At 35.0% G+C, this 17570-nt stretch overlaps 1 protein-coding gene across 1 annotated transcript in view; it reads left to right on the forward strand.

The window, feature by feature from the left end:
* Nap1l1 (nucleosome assembly protein 1 like 1) overlaps window positions 1–17570 on the forward strand; it is a gene marked incomplete in the record, with an annotated part of 31458 nt that overhangs the window by 13360 nt on the left and 528 nt on the right. Inside the window, 13 exon segments of the mRNA XM_008843365.3 lie at window positions 519–604; window positions 2303–2405; window positions 8813–8954; window positions 9152–9232; window positions 10221–10349; window positions 11604–11675; window positions 12422–12561; window positions 12745–12890; window positions 12981–13000; window positions 15111–15233; window positions 15893–15922; window positions 16421–16471; window positions 17002–17568. Of these exon segments, the coding sequence (XP_008841587.1) occupies window positions 519–604; window positions 2303–2405; window positions 8813–8954; window positions 9152–9232; window positions 10221–10349; window positions 11604–11675; window positions 12422–12561; window positions 12745–12890; window positions 12981–13000; window positions 15111–15233; window positions 15893–15922; window positions 16421–16471; window positions 17002–17037 (1159 nt within the window).

The raw sequence follows: 17570 nt of genomic DNA on the forward strand, positions 1-17570 counted from the left end.
ATATTTGTGTGTGTGTGTGTGTGTGTGTGTGTGTGTGTGTGTGTGTAATAAAATAAACAAAGCAAACCTTCAAAAACAGATAAAAATCATAGTCCTGACTCAAGTCATTTAGCTATAAAATAAACTAAGAAGTGTAGATTTTCACCTTGATGTTTTGCTGCCATATAAAAATGAGAATACTTTAATTACTAACACAGAAAAATGGAAACATTGGATATTAGTTTGAAGGCATATACTTCTTAAGTCACATTCCCCCAAAACCTATTAAACTGCATTTTTAGAGCTTAAGATATAAGCTATGTATTTTGCTAGGTATTTTAAAATAAAAGTGTTAAGTACTTCAATTAGTACTTTTTTACTTATGAAATTAGAAAACTGAACTTTTTGAATTTCCTATCCTCTTTGAAAGAAGCATATTGATTTGGAAATTAATACAAGCTTTTCTATAATTTTTTTTTTTTTTTTTTTTGCTTTATAATTTGTACATTTGAACATGGTGTGATACTGTGACATTGTAGCAAAGAGCAGTCTGAACTTGATCAAGATTTGGATGATGTTGAAGAAGTAGAAGAAGAAGAAACGGGTGAAGAAACAAAAATCAAAGGTATTCTTTTAAATTATTTCAGGGGCCAGTGGTTGCTGGCACATGTCTTCTAGAGGCAGGTAATAAGTCCTATTCCCTTTTCTGGACCCATGTCCATTGTTCTATTAATTACTCATCAGAAGTTACTGTTTTCACCCCTGCTGCTGGAATATAACACATAGCTGTCAAGTATCTGAGTTTAATCTGAACTGAGAAATATTGGAAGGGGTGGAAATGGGAGTTATTTGGCAGTGCTTCTATGTTTAGTATTTAGTATGTAGAAAACTGTGTGTTGTGTATTGTCTTTTTAAAGAATGTATTCTACTAAACAACACAAAGGGCATTTAGTAGATGTTGACAACATAACTGAATATTTACCTTAGTAGTTTTTAAGAGGAGTGTTACTGATGGAGGTGGAGGTGGATCTGGTTCAGGAGCACTGAGGCACCAGCTGGCTCACTTTTTCATTTTTTTAACCAGGTGTAATTTAATTGTAAAAATACTTCTGAGCTTCTAGCTTTTATCCTTCAAAAAATTTTTTTCTATAGCTATTATTGATACTGCTAAATGCCTGATGTTACAGCTGTGTATCCTCTAGTTGTTGAATTATAAAAAGTTAATTCTTCAAGAATATAGTTGGAAATTAATGGCAGTTTTGTGATACATGTATTAATAATGGAGTCCATACTGTAATTTTAAAAAAATTTATTATTTTATGTGTATGAGTGTATTGCCTGCATGTATGTGAGTGCACCTGTGTCTTGCAATGCCACGGAGGTCAGAAGAGGGCTTCGGATTCCCCTGGAACTGGAGTTAAGGATGGTTTGTAGCTGCCATATGGGTGCTGGGAATCGAACCCGGGTCCTCTGCGAGAGCAGTTAGTGCTCTTAACCACTGAGCCATCTCTCCAGCCCCCATACTTTAATTTTTTAAAAATCCAGTTTATGTTTAGATTTAGACTAATAAAAAAATTTTTTTAATCTATTTTTATTTTATGTGTATGACTGTTAGGCCTGCATGTGTGTAAGTGCACCTGTGTTGTACAGTGCCTGCAGAGGACAGAAGAGGGCGTCAGATCCCCTAGAACTGCAGTTTTGGACTGTTGTTAGTCGCCATATGGGTACTGGGATTAGAACTTGGGTCTTCTGCGAGAACAACCAGTGCATTTAATTACTGAACCATCTCTCTAGCCCCCAAGATTTAGCCTAATTTTTAAAAGCCGTTAACCACATTGTTTAGCTTTAGTTACAACCTCCGTCTCTACTATTTTTATTTATATGTACATAAAAGTTATAATAAGCATCAAATATAAGCATCCAGGCTACTCTATTTTTCAGGCCTAAAATTGTCAGTATAAATGCAGTTTTCTGGTAATTATTGACTAACTTCAAATGACTCTCAAGAATTTTAGCTGGGCATATTGGTAAAGCTTCCTCCCAAGGTGTAAGGTGGGTAAAATACAAGGTAATAGGATTAGAAAGGATTTTGCTCATAGTACCTGTGGCAGTGGCTCTGAGAAATGGTGTACAGTAAAAGTCATCAGGAACCTGGACTTTGCCGAACACTGGGTTTCTCTGGAGTGTTTCCTAAAATTTAACTCTCTTCTTTATATCAGCATTTTAAGTGCCAGTTAGGAAGGCTTCATGATTAGATTATCCTGTGGGGGAAAAAAGAACAATACATTTTCATAAATCTTTCAATGCCCTTTTCTTTTTAAAGCGCGTCAGCTGACTGTTCAGATGATGCAAAATCCTCAGATTCTTGCAGCCCTTCAAGAAAGACTTGATGGTCTGGTAGACACACCAACAGGATACATTGAAAGGTACAAGTTCTTTTCCATCCTCATTTATCATTCTATAAAAACCATCTGTGATTTTTATGTATGCAATGGAAACCTGATGTCTGTTCCTAACTGGTATAGGATTATTGGAAGCTTAGAATTCAGAATCCCAGTTAGATTTAGTCTTTTAAAGTTTACTTTGGTTCAAGTCCACAGGAAGTACATTCATCCATTTCTGTGAGTTTGAAGTATACAGAATGATTTCTTCATGTGTGGCATAAATCTTTAATGATAGCCTATTTCATTAAGCTTATGACTCAGCTTTCTGATTTTAAGATCCATTTAGGCTGGATATGGATCCTACATGTCTATGCTATTTGTATGTATCTCTACTTTTTTAGAAATGTTTCCTGATTCTCTGATGTGTGTCTACTGTTCTATTATTATCTGCTTTTCCTTTGGACTTTTGTTTCCATCAACACAGATTCTATTGTGATGCACATCTTTTTGTCTCTCCATAAGGAACTGTGTAAGAATTTCTTTGGGAAATTCTCTGGTAGAATTGCTACTTACATAGGATAAGCAAGCTTTTAAGAGCTTATAACATGATTTCCATAAATACTGTACCTAGTGTGTGAAGGTTGCTTTATCCTCCTTGTCGCTGCCAAAAATTGCACTAATCCAGCTTCTGTAAATTTTTTTTTTTTAGTTTTTGAACCAGTGTAAAAGATATGGTTCTTGTTTGTTTTACTTGTATTTTCTGATATCTGATAAACTTGGAGCTTTTTAGCCCATTTGTATCTTTGTTCATTTTCTTACTGGAGTTATATTTTGCAGAAGTCCCTCTGTATTGTAGATGTTCTCTTGTCATTGCAAATAATCCTTTGTGTCATTTCCAGTTTTATCCTTTGTTAAACAGAAATCCTTGATTTTTGTATTACCAAAATGGGTGGAGTTTTGAACTTTGTTTTTCTGTTGCCTTGGTTTTTTAAGAGGTCTTTAAGAAGTCTTTCTTAGTTCTTCCACATTCCTATTGACTAGTTTTACCTTATACATACAGGTCTTTAATTCCTTTAAAGTCTACCTTTGTATTTGGTACAGGTAAACCTCCATTTCTTTCTCTCTATTTCTTATAAGTTAGTTTTTATCAAACTATATTAACTGTAAATCAGCCTTTCTCCACTTTTATTTGTGTACCACCTCTTTTACATTTCAAGTTCTTATAGTTGTGTTTGAGAAGCCCATTTCAATTCATTGGTCTTGACTATTCTTTCAATCATTGACATACGTTTAGTTACTCTTGACTTCATAGTCTGTATTCCATCTTAGAGGGCAAGTTGCTTTCATACTCGCCCAACTCCATACACAGTCTTTCCACTCTTGTTTCACTGGTCATCTTATCTATTCTTTTGCCACATTTTTAATAGTATATTTGGCAGATGAAATGCTTTCTTCCACCCCCAAACATGACCAAGATTAGCCTGTTTATCCTGCATATGTTTGATGGGTTTATCAGGATGCTTAATTTTTTTTAACCTTGAAAGTTTGATAGGAATTGTACTAAACTTAATAGATTGACAGAGTAGTATATTCTAATATTTCTACCATATACTTGTATTTATTTATAGCACATTCTTAGAGTTTCTTGTTTTTGTCATAGAATACTGGTTACATTTATTTTGGTATATTTTACATGTGATGCTACTGTTAAGCATAGTGCTCTTCTATGTTGTATATTTGATACACAGGGGTGCTGTTAGTATTTAAATTGATACTATATCAAATAATATTGCTAAAATTATAAATAATTTATTGCCTCCTCCCCCAATTTTCCATGAAAGATCTTATTCATTAGTAATGGCAATTTTAGCTGTAATCTTTTGTATTAGGCCATACCATGTACTTTTTGGGAATTGAGCCCAGGGCCTTCACATGCTAGGTAAGTGCTTTACATTGAGCTCTATCACCAACTATCAGTGCCTGCTTTTCATGCAGCTTTGTTCTTTGTTAATCCAAATGCTTTTTTGAACTTTTTCCTTGAGTCTGTTAAGTAAATATCAAGTTGTTTTGGAAATTTATTTTGGAAATCAAACTACTCTGAAGTAAACATAACTGTATTGTTACATCATTTGTGAGATAAAGTTGTGTGTACATATTCATTCATGTGTATACTTTATATGAATATGTATATAAAGAAACTTACTTTCATGGAGTGGTAATACAAGATTTCAACTGCTTAAACAAAATGAACAGCTGTTTCTACTCTTTTTTTCTGTTTTCTGCAATAGTTTGTGTAAGATAGGAAGTAACTAATTATTCCTTTAACATTTGGTAGAATTCTTCCTGTACTTGACCTTTTGAAATTCGATGATTAGAGCTCTTGGAAAGTTTGGGGTTGCCATTTTATTTTAAAAGGTTTGATTATTATGTATATACATTTGTTTCTAAGTAGGGGGTTTGTCCTTGTCAGGGCAGGTGTCCATGGAGGCCAGAAAAGTTGGATCCTCTGTAGCTGGAATTATAAGTGGTTGTGAGACACTGATGTGGGTACTGGAAATTGAACTCTCGAACTCTCATCCTTTGCAAGAGCAGTACATGCTGTTAGCCACTGAGCCATCTCTCCAGCTCCTACCTAATTAATCCAGATTTTCTTTTATGTCAATTTTGGAGTGTTGTACTCTAAACATGTACGTAGTTTGCCCCTTAGTATTGCCAGTTGTCTTGATCTTACCAATGTTTCTTTGAGCCTTAATTTTACTTTTGATTTCCTTTTCCATGTTTGTTACTGCTGCTCTCTCACTTATTTGTGGCCATGTCTTTACTTGGTTTGTTTTGTTTCTCCTTTGAGTTTGTTTATTTGAACACTTAGTTCATTTTTTAAAAAAAAATCTGTCCTAATGGTCTTAGCGTTCTTTTTTTTTTTTACTTATGTGTGTTTACACATGAAGATATATAACGGCCAATGTGTATATATATACACATGAAGGTGTATGTATGGCCTGTGGAGGCCAGAAGGCATCAGAGCTGGTAGAACTAGTGTTAGGGCAGTTGTGAGCTGCCCAACGTGAGTGCAGGAAACTGAACTCAGGTCCTCTCCAAGAGCAGTACTCTTGATCGCTGAGCTATCTCTCCAGCCGAGCAGTAAATAGTCTATAAATGCTGACTGGAGGCAGGAGATGAGGTGGCTTAAACAGGTAAAGGCAATCCTAACCACTGTAACTCACGCAAAGGCGAAGAGAACCAACTCCACAAAGTTGTCCTTTGCCATCTGCATGTGCACCCCCACTATATTAAACTTTTTAAAAATCAAAAATGTGCAAAGGCATGTTGATGTTAGTAACTCAATCTTAGTTGTATTTATGCTATTTTTAGTTCTATGTATTATCTACTTCATCTGAACATTTCTAGGAAGACTGCATTAACAGTGTTTCCCATTGTAATTCTTCATATTGGGAACTGATTAAGTTTTAAATCTATATTTGTGGTATGTGTGTATACTGAGGTCTTCCTTTGTATTTTCTGTGCAAGTGAGTGCTAGTGCAAGTGAATGCTAGTGCCCATTGGGACCAGAGGCATGCAGTCCTCCTGTGAGCCTCCCTGTTTGGCTGTTGAGAACTGAACTCTGCTCCAAATCACTGAGCCATCTCTTCAGCCCTACATTTCTTGAAATTGGATCATGTTTGGACTAACTGGTAATATCTTTTTCCTATTTGTACTTCTTTTGGGTTTTGTTTCACTTTTTTCATTGGATAGATGAGGTTGTTCTTTGTTGGTTTCAAAGCTAAAACATTCTGTTTCTAGCTACTGCTATGGCTTATAAACCAACAACTGTTTTATATACTATAGATTTGTTAAATATTTTAAGGTCTGTACTGCTTATAAATATATTGTTCTTTTTTTTTTTCTTTAAGGCAACAGTTTGATTTACTACCATACCTTCCTTATATCATCATTTCTTTAAAATGATTTTCAATAATTATATCTATGACTTACCTATTGAAATTTAATGTGCCTGGTAAATTTTCTATCTTGATTTCAACACTGAATTCAAAAATTCTTTAAAATTATCAATTCTTTTTTCTCTCACACGGTGCTGCCTTTGAAGTATGGTTTAGTTTGATTCCTTTCCCTTTGTGGATTACCTTTTCCTCAGTGAGCATCTTGATGATTATTTTTCTCTAAGGGAAATTTATCATTTCATAGCCTGAAACTCCCTTCTGTTAGCTCAGATGCTTTTGTTGCCCATATTGCAGAGCTTCTCTGTCAGGCTGACTTCTTGGGGACTTTTTAACCTCATGGACTTCCTTCTATTTAACTTAATTGGCTAATTTAGGTACTGTATATTCATGTTTATTCTTTTTGATTTCTTGGTCATGTTTTATGTTGTAATATTGTCTCATCTCTAGGCATTCAAATTCTTTTTTTTTTTTTTATGCTGCTGCAAATAGAGTCAAATCTTGTATTACTCAAATGTCTACTTTATTTGGCCTGAGTTCAGGCATGCTGACAGAGTTGGTGGGGAATAAAGGTCAGTCTATGGTCTGTGATGGTCCTATAGAGATATGAAAAGAATAAAGTGATCTTAAGTGCCAGTCACCGTAGGCTCACAGTTGTTTTTTTTTTTATTGGTTGTCTAATTCATTGAACTCAAGTAGGATGGGATGGAGCCCATCCTGCCTACTTGAACTCTTCATGTTGTCTTAGGAAATAGAGGAACAGTCAGTAATTGTTGAAGGGAAGAGCAGAGCTTACAAGGTTTTCATACAAAATGGTTTTTCTAGCCTGTCTTCAATGTTATTCCCAGGTCGTAGCTTATTATGTGCATACTGGTTACAGATAGCCTTCTTAAAAGTTGCCTATGGGGGGGTGTATGTCCTTATGTGCTTGTTTGCCTGAAGTAATTTCCTCACTGGTTATAAACTTTTCTAGGGTTAATTTTAGAGTGAGATTGAAAGCTAGTAGCAGCCCATGTTATTTTACTGGTTGGAGGGGATGTGGCCTTTTTCTTTTTTAAAAAAATCAAAATTTAGTTAATTTATCTTTATTTAATGCGTATGAGTATTTTGCCTACCTGCATACGTATAAGTCTATCACGTGCATTGCCATGGAGGCAGAAGAGGGCATTGAAGCCCCTTTAACGGAGCAACAGACAGTGCCATGTGGGTGCTTAAAACCACTGAGACATCTCTCCAACCTCTGGTTAGTTGGTTTGTTGAGACAAAGTTTCCCTGTAGCCCCAACTGAACTAGAACTTGCTATGTAGACCAGGCTGGCCTCTAACACCCAGAGGTCCTCCTTCTGCCTCTGCCTCTGGAATGCCCAACTAAAGATTTATTTAATTTATTTATTTAATTTTTGTGTGTGTGTGACTGTTTTGTTTGTATATATGTGTACCACATCAATGTCTGGTGATAAGAGCTCAGAAGACGGTGTGGGATCCCCTGGAACTGGGATTAGAGACAGTTGTGAGCCTCAATGTAGGTGCTGGGAACCAAATTGTCAGTGTGCTCTTAATCTCTGAGCCATTTCTCCAGCTCCTGGTCCCTTTTTTATTTGTGTCTATGTATGTGCAGGACATGTGGGAGTTGGTTCTCTCCTACTAGGGCTATCCAGGGATCAAACTTAGTTTGTCATGTGTGCCCAGTAAAATTTTTATCTGCTGAACCATCTCGAGGGACCAGGAGGTAGTTATTTCACCAGTTAGAACATTGTTTTTTACTTTAAACAAAAATTTGGAAGGAAAACTCTAACCTGGATCCTGAGTGTTAATTGCTTAGATTTCCTAAAATAGGGTGTATTTTGAGAATGAACTTTATGTGGATGCCAGGAGAGTTCATGAATTTATTTACTCTCAAGGTGTTTGTTTCTAAAAATGAACACCCCTCAGCCTGGTTTGGTATATCCCTGTATTCCTTAGGTGGTAAGGCAGAAGGATCAGGAATTCAGGAGTCTTCCTTGGCTATATCTTTGGGACCAGCTTGGGCTCCATAAGACCAAGTATCCAAAAAGAAAAAAAAAGAAACAAACCAAAGTTCACCCTTTTGTGTATTGTATCAGTTATGTCTTCGATGAGTTCTTTAAGAAAATGCATATTCTTCATAATGTTATTAGTGAATGTAATTTCAAATTCTAAATTATAGAAAGTAATGTTAGATAATATTTCTGCAAAGTGTGTGTGTTCTCTTGTTATTCCATGACTTTACCTTTGCACTAGATTACATTTTAAAATCGAAATGCCTCCAGTGACAAGTTTTAGCACTGAATTTGATTATAATCATTTGACAGTATGATTTCTATTTTTCGACCCATTTGCTTTACCTGGTTTTAATTACTTTCCAAACTCTTTACTTCAAAGAGTAAACATCCACCTTTATGCTTCAATTTTAGTGTGAACAAAGTGTGACATATTTTGCTATGATTTTATGTAACTGTGTTTCTAAAACTTTCAGCTTGCCTAAGGTAGTCAAAAGACGAGTGAATGCTCTCAAAAACCTTCAAGTTAAATGTGCACAGATAGAAGCCAAATTCTATGAGGAAGTTCATGATCTCGAAAGGAAGTATGCGGTTCTCTATCAGCCTTTATTTGATAAGGTAATGCTTTATGTATACTACTTTAAAATTCTAGCTGACAAGCTTTGGAAAAAAAAACTTGTATATGGTTTACAGACACCTTATTAGAGATACTTGGGAAAACCATCAATAACAATTGTCCTTGATGAGAAACCACAGGCTTAGTACCATTGTTTTTATACAATCTCTTTTAAAAAATTTTTTTTTTTAATTTTTAGCGATTTGAGATCATTAATGCAATTTATGAACCTACAGAAGAAGAATGTGAATGGAAACCAGATGAAGAAGTTGAAGTTTCGGTTGGTACCAACTGTTTTTTTCATTTCGTTTAAGAAGACAAGACCTTAAGGAGCTGTCAGAAGTATTAGCATTCATTGATGGTGTATAGTATTTTATAGGCAATCTTTTTAAGTGCTGGGGATCACTGACGCTTTAATACCCAGGAAATGTTCTTTTTGTGTAAGGTGGATAATGAATGCACTGTGCATGAGCTACTGTTCAGCCTGGAACCATCTTATAACCCAAGTCACTTTTTCCATATATTTTCATAGTATTTCAAGCTTATTTCTAGAGTTTTCGCTTGACATCATAATGGCTAGTAAAGGGCCATACCCAGTTTTCAAGGGAAGGGAGGAGGCTTTTATGCGATTTGCCTGCAGTGAATAATGACAGCTGTACAAGTCCTGTGTTACATGACTGTGCTTCTTTTTACCATTGCTATTTTTATGTTAGTTGGCAAGAGAATACAATCATTAAAATATTTTGATTAAAACTGTCACAAGCTATCGCCAGGTGTGGCAATGCATACCTGTTGTAATCTCAGCAATGAGGCAGAAGCAGGTGAATCTCTTTAAGTTACAGGCCAGCCTGGTCCACACAGAGAGTTCCAGGGTAGCCAGGGATACACAGTGAGAGCCTGTCTCCAAAATAAAATAAAAATGTCACAGGCTGAACACTGGACAGTTACTGTTGATATTTGCTATAGATAAGTCTTGTTCTTATACTGTCTTTTTTTTTATTGTTCTGCTTTCTGAAAAGATGTTTCTAAAGCTCTTGGTTTGCCAAGTGCTTCATTTTAAGGAGGTGTAGCAGTAATGTTTATGGAATTGAAGTTTGGAATGAATAATAGTCCTTATACAATTAAACAAGAACTCTTGGTTGAAAGTTATAATTGGTGACTGTAGATCTGTTGGTTCTTTTTATACTAAGGCATTGTAAGTTAAAGGAGTTTTAAGTTTATCAAAAGATCTAATCTAGGTATTCAGTTGTTGGCTCTCATTTTTCAAGGAGGAACTGAAAGAAAAGGCCAAGATTGAAGATGAGAAGAAGGATGAAGAAAAAGAAGACCCTAAAGGAATTCCTGAATTTTGGTTGACTGTTTTTAAAAATGTTGACTTACTCAGTGACATGGTTCAGGTAATTTAATTCATAAAAATACCTGTTTTCCTGAAAGAATAAATCTTTGAAATTTAAATGGCTCTGATGACTAGTTTCTTCGATGTTGACTTATAAAATGATAATTTAAAAAAAATAGTAGTTTTCTGTAGGAAGAAGCTGTAGCTTTGATTAATCAAGTTACAATTTACTTTTAAAGATTAAGTAATGAAATGGTGTCTTTGATTATTGTCAGTTTGCTTTTTTGTGGGCCTGTGCCTTATTTATCAGGGAATCTTGGCAGTTTTATTTATTCCTCTAAAAGATCTTTTCAGCATGAAATTCAATAATCCAGGGGAAATTTGCATCTTAAAATACATAAAGATGCTTAACCTATGGTATTATTCAAGGGAAACCAGCACAGGTGTTAACTTTCTTTCAGAAACTGCCCTTTGGTGTTTCTTGAGCCTCTGTCATCTGTGCTGTAGTACTTGGTGGCCTATCTTGTGATTGCTAGAAGATGGCATTGACAAATTAAAATGACCTCAATAATGACTGCTTGTTTTGTTTCATTTCTGCTTTACCAAGGTAGAAAAGGAACAAGCATTTTTTATTTTATTTTATTTTATTTTATTTATTTATTTATTTTGAGACATAGTCTCTATAGCCCCACTGGCCTAGAACTCTATGTAGATCAGGCTGATCTCCATTTCACAGAGATCTGCCTGCCTCTACCTCCCAAGTGCTGAGATCAGAGGTTTGTGCCACTATGTCCTACAAAACATGACCTTTTTAGACTTGGTTTTGTATTTCTCACACTAGTCTATATGATGCAGTTCTTTTTTTAGTCACTTTTTTCTAAGAACTACAGTATAAGGTAGCTTCAGTGTAAGTCCCAGTCTGGTGAAGAACTCTTTTTCTTTTTTACCATTTATTTATTTGTGCTACTTTTATGTGTATGACTGTCTTGCCTATATGTAAGTGCACCATGTGTGTACCATGCCCACAGAGGCCAGAGAGGTTGTTGAATCCCCTGAAACTGGAATTAAAGATAGTTGTTACTGCTGTTTGCCATGTAGGTGCTGGGAACTGAACCTAGGTGCTCTGCAAGAGCATCCAGTACTCTTTAACCACTTAGCCTCTCTAGCTCCCTGGTGAAGAAGTCTTAAGGTTCATAATTCTATGAAACTTCACTATAAAAGATATTATGCCTTAGTCATTTAGTTTTGTGTAGTAATAGAACATTGACCTTAAAATGCCAAATTAGATGCTTATTTTTATTCTTTTAATTCAAAGGAACATGATGAACCTATTCTGAAACACTTGAAAGATATTAAAGTGAAGTTCTCAGATGCTGGCCAGCCTATGGTAAAAGAACTTTTAAATATTTTGAACTCAGTTTTGTAACAGATACTTTTACAGATGGATAATGGAAAATGTTTTTGAATAGATGACATTCCTGAGTTAGTGATGAAAATGAGATGGTGTTCAAGCTGATATTTGTACTCTTGTAATGTTTGGATGTATAGTTGTGATGTTGTACTTACTCCTGTTCTTGGGGGACTCATTGAGCTACATACATTAAAGTAGATAAAAACATAAGGAAACAGTAATGTCTTGAAGGTGTGTGCCTGGGAATTACCCAAAGCAGATGATGCTAGAGCCCCTCCCCCCCACACCCCCAATCCTCTTTGAAGAGAGATCAGCTAATAACCCCTCTAAAATTTTTGAGTATCATGTCAACTATGGCCAAAGCTACTGTGAATTAAAGACTGTAGAGTCTTAAGGTTGGGTCCTTTCCTATGTCAAGTTGAAGTTCTAGCTTCATCATATTTAAAAGCTATCTTTGTAGTGGGGTAAGAAGGGCACTTGGTCAGTTTATCTAGATTAATTTAGTGCAAATGATTGTAACTATATTGTTTATTTTGTGCCCTGAGTTTTGTTTTGACATAATTAGGGCTTTCCCCTATGTTCCTATTCTTATGAATATAATATTTTAAGGAAAACATTTAGCATTTGATGTATCCTTTTCACTGCTCAAGCTGTTTACTAATGCATTAAAATTCGTGGTGTAAGAATTTGAACTTAACTAATTTCTTTCTTTCTTTTTTAAGAGTTTTATCTTAGAATTTCATTTTGAACCCAATGACTATTTCACAAATGAAGTATTAACTAAGACTTACAGGATGAGGTCAGAACCAGATGATTCTGATCCCTTTTCTTTTGATGGACCAGAAATTATGGGTTGTACAGGGTAAGTTAATTGTACTACTGCATTTCACTTAAGTTTTGTTTAGAATTTTTCCCATTATACCATAGAAAGCATTTGAGCCAATTATCTTCTAATATTTTAACTTGAAGCTATACTCTTAGAAAATCTAACAATCAAAAATGTGCTAAATTGTGATGAAATATTTTTTCTTCTCTGTTTCATAAGGTGTCAGATAGATTGGAAAAAAGGAAAGAATGTTACTTTGAAAACCATTAAAAAGAAGCAAAAACACAAGGGACGTGGGACAGTTCGTACTGTGACTAAAACGGTTTCCAATGACTCTTTCTTTAATTTCTTTGCCCCTCCTGAAGGTAAGTAGTGTTTTAGTTTGGGTCTTAATGGTTGTTTTATCATAAACTTTAATTTCTTTCTCACTTGGATTTCTTTTGTTCATTTTGCAGTTCCTGAGAGTGGAGATCTGGTAAGTTGAATTGTTTATTCAATTGATAGATATGAATTAAAGAGGTAGTCCTTAAATTATAGTATGGGATGGTTGCTGCTAGCATTCTTCAGACAGTTTTATTTCTGTTGTTTCTTTGTGTGTGTTGCTGATGAATAGTAAGCAAATGCTTTATCACTGAGCAGTGAGTGGCCAGTATTCTGCTTTGAGGGCTGTAATGCATGGGAAAATCTTTATGGTTTTGAAAAAGGAAAATCCAGTCTAAATAAAAATGGTTAACTCACTGAGGAATTTGGGAATGAAAAGCCATCCACCTTCTCTTGGAAGACAAAATATTTCTTTAAAATTTTAAACTTTTAGTTTTGTGTGTTTGTGGTTGGTTGCACATGTGATCCAAGGACAACTTTGGGGAGTTAGTTTTACTACCTTCACATAAGTTCTGGGGATTGAACTCAGGTCATCGCATCAGGTTTACTTTGCAAGCACCTTCATCTGAGTCATCTCGCCAACCCAATCTAAATATTTCTGTGAGGGATTTAATTTTTCCACAGTGTTCTTTTCTTACCAAAACAGCATATTAAGCTGTTGGTGTCGTTTTATTAAACTCCTATGAGTTTTACATTGTGGCCACATATGTTTTGTACATGTGGATATGGCCAAAGACTGAAGTGTTTCTGTCATGGGTCCAAACTAAAGAATTAACTGGTTTGAACTAGAGTGAACTGTGTGGTTTGGATCAAAGCATCTTTTATAGGACAAACTACAAGAATGTACAACAGGATATGAACTTCATGTAAGACAAACTATGTAGGAGCACTGAGATAAGAGCATCACTATTTTCTTGTCAGATTGGGTTTTTATGTATATAGTTTATTAAATAATAACTACTTACATGATTTTTTTTGATGGGGGGGGGCTGGGTTTTTTTGACAGGGTCAAAAAACTGCTTTGTTTAGTCCCAGACTGCTTGAAAGTCATTATGTGGATCAGGCTGGCCTTAGTCTTACAGAGATCTGCCTGCCTCTGCCTTCTGAAGGCTGGAATTAAAGGCGTGCCAACTCATGGACCTGGTAGATTTTTTTTTTTTTCTTTAAATTGGAGAATATCAGAACCAGTTCTGTGCTGTGCTTTCCCATTAAATGGGAATCTTATTCTGACCTGCTCTGTTGTCTTTTTTTAAGAAGGACTGAAACTTTGATTTGGAATTAAGTAGATATATAAATAAAATATTTTATTTATCCTCTGCAAGAACAGTGGGTGCTCTTAACAGCTAAATGCTCTCTAGCCCCTTATTTGTTATTTTTACTTCATGTATATGAGCATATTGCCTGTATGAATGTGAGTGCACCCATATTGTGCAATGCCCGCAGAGGTCAGAAGAAGGCATCAGATCCCCTGGAACTGGAATTATAGATGGTCATAGCCACCATGTGGTACTAGGATCCAAACATGGGTCTTCTGCAAGAGCAGTCAGTGCTCTTAGCCACTGAGCCATCTCTCCAGCCCTCGGATTAAGTAGATTTAAACTTGTCCAGCTGCTTGTGCTTTTTTAGGAAGTGGGAACTGATCATCTGGCATGCTTTTTTGTTTGCAGTGTACTTCAAAGTTGCTAACTTACACGTGCCTGAAATCTTCTTCTTAGTCTGCTAAATTGTATTTCTAGTGCTTTTTCAAAATAATTTTTTTGTGTGTATGTTGGGGATAGGAAGGGCATGTAAAGGTCAGAAGACAGTTTTTGGAAATTGGTTCTCTACTTCCAGCTACGTATGTGAGTTCAGGTTGCACAGGTTTGGCAGCAATTACCTGCTGAACCATCTTGCTGGCCTTGCTAATGTTTCTGAAGGAAAATTACCTTATGCACAAAGTTGCTTTTAAATTTTCCTATTTAAACAAATAAACAGAAAGCCTTAAATGATAAAGTTGTAATTTTTCTTGGCTATAATTTTTCTTGGCATGTGTGCTACTAAGGTATTTTCAGTTATTAACTTGTTAATCTAGTACATGTAGATGACTACTTGATCTACATGTGTAGAAACTAATTCTTAAATGACAAAGTAAAGTTGAAAGTTTCTCACATGCCAAATTAAATGATATTATTCTTAAATAACTTGTCTTTTCTTTCTCTTAATAGGATGATGATTCTGAGGCTATCCTGGCTGCAGACTTTGAAATTGGTCACTTTTTACGTGAGCGTATAATCCCAAGATCAGTGTTATACTTTACTGGAGAAGCTATCGAAGATGATGATGATGATGTGAGTACATTTGAATCCTGCAGTGAGATCATTTGGTGAGAGTATAATACTCAAAATTGTTAAGAAGTTAAGATTTATTGGTTTGTAAAAGTAGAACAAAGAATAAATCAAAATGAGGCAGATTACTGATAACCCTTTAGATAGCTTTTCTAAGTTTTAAGTAGGATCTTTGGATTCATTTGTTTTCGTTTTTATTTTTCTGATAATAGAAAAATTATTCTGAATTTATGAAATGTGGTTCCTGTTGGATTTCTTTTCTTGCTTTGAAACCACATAAAAGAGAACTTTTTGAGTGTTTATGATAACATTTATATAGGTAGTATGGAATCTTTAAGGAAATCTTAGGGAACTACTTAATTAAACTTCCCTTAAATATTTTGGATGTCCTTAGTGCAGTATGTTCCACACATACCATGCAAGTGAATAGTCGTTACAGTAATAGTTGTATGTCTAGTCCATGTAATCGTACTATACATTTTAAGTTATCAGGCTGTAGATAGCACAGAGCTGAGTGATTTTTCTGCAGTTGATGGCAAGTCTAAATATTTATAGTCACTTTTTCTCCTTTTTAGATTTTAGTGGTAAATGGTGGTTGTTACTAATGCTGTTCTCAATTATATGTAGGTATTCATTCATACCTACCTGTCTTTTCTTTTTAGTATGATGAAGAAGGTGAAGAAGCAGATGAGGTAATGTTTACCAAATGAACAAATAATTAGCTATGTGACACATTGAAAAGCAAATTGATTTGTGTATTCCTTTACTATAATCATTCTGTGATTTGGGATAAATTTTGGAAAACATGGTTTTAGAATTCTACAGCCAAACAATGTATGTATAAGGTTTCAATAAATAAATTGTAAAACTCAGCAACATTTTTTTTTATTTCAAATAATTTTGTTCTGCTGCAGGGTTATCAGCTCTTTGAAGAAGTCAAAAGCTGCAGTAAACTTTTTCAACGTTGGCTGCAGTAAATCTTTTCAATAAAAGCTGTCTGGATGTCTCAAGTTGTGTTGGGAAATTTTTCATATTAGAAGCTTTCAAATTAAATTGTATTATCAACAAACTCTGTAATCATGAAAATCTGTTGACCCATAGAGTAACTTGTATTAAATTTTCCATACATTGTGAGCCAATTTTTCCTACTGTGTTCCTACTTCATGGATGCATTTTGAACTTTGATATAGGAAGGGGAGGAAGAAGGAGATGAGGAAAATGATCCAGACTATGACCCAAAGGTGAGTGAAATTCAGTGCCATTTCTATCAAATTTAAAGCAGGCTAAAATAAAAGTATTTAAGATTGCATTTTAATGGCAAATTATTTGGGACTTTGCTGTTTTTAAGCATTAAAAGTATGTTTATTATAGTTTTCCTTCCAAAGAAGTTATAATTAAAGTCAACTAAAAAAGTCCTAAATGCAGGAATGTGTGGGAACTCCATGGAGCAATGCTGTGTGTTGGATTCTCCCAACCACCACTATTTAATCTTTGAAAGTCCCAAACTGTAATTCTCTGGAATTTAGAGTTAGTAAAAGTTTTTCTCTAAATAGACTCTATATTATTTTAGATTATGATTTGGTATCTCATCTCATGGGCTTTTCTTTGACTTGTTAATACCGAGTGAGTAATTAGCCACTCTCCTATACCATTTCTTTAATTTGACCAAAATTTTGATAAGTCTTGAAATACGTGATAATTAAAGTAGTTGGTGTTTGGAAAACAGCAAAGCAGGTAGAAGCTAGATTGACTTGTTATTTTCCTTTAACAGAAGGATCAAAACCCAGCAGAGTGCAAGCAGCAGTGAAGCAGGATGCTGTGGCCTTGAGGATAACCTGCACTGTAATAGCCTAAACACAACTGTTATTTACTTACAGCCTTATGTTTTTGTATTTTCTTGGTAGACGCAGTCAGTTTTTAAACTTGGAAAGGAAATTGATATTTTGAAGACCAATTTGTTCTACCTAGCGTTTTAACTATAGTTTTTCTCTCACAGACATTGAATGCACAAATCGTCTCATGCATGTTCATTTCCTGCTGCAGTTTGGTTCTTCTGGAATATTTTCATCATGTACCTGTTAGAGTACAACTATGAAAAATCAGCTGTTAATAAACACATTTTTTGGTGTGACTTTTTCCTAAAGAACCAAAGTAGTTTTCAACTGGTAGTGGAATGGGTTTAGGTCTGCTTGCATTTGTTGTGCTTTTTGTTGTTACAGAAATGCAGTGACTTAGACAATTCATCATTTAAGGGAGGGAAATTGCAGTTAAGAATTTCCAGTAAGATCAAAACTAGTAACAGATTATTAGTAGATTTTTATATTTTAGATGATATAATCA

Source organism: Nannospalax galili, unplaced genomic scaffold, assembly GCF_000622305.1.
Source record: "Nannospalax galili isolate Female #2095 unplaced genomic scaffold, S.galili_v1.0 scaffold720, whole genome shotgun sequence".
Taxonomy (NCBI): Eukaryota; Metazoa; Chordata; class Mammalia; order Rodentia; family Spalacidae; genus Nannospalax; species Nannospalax galili.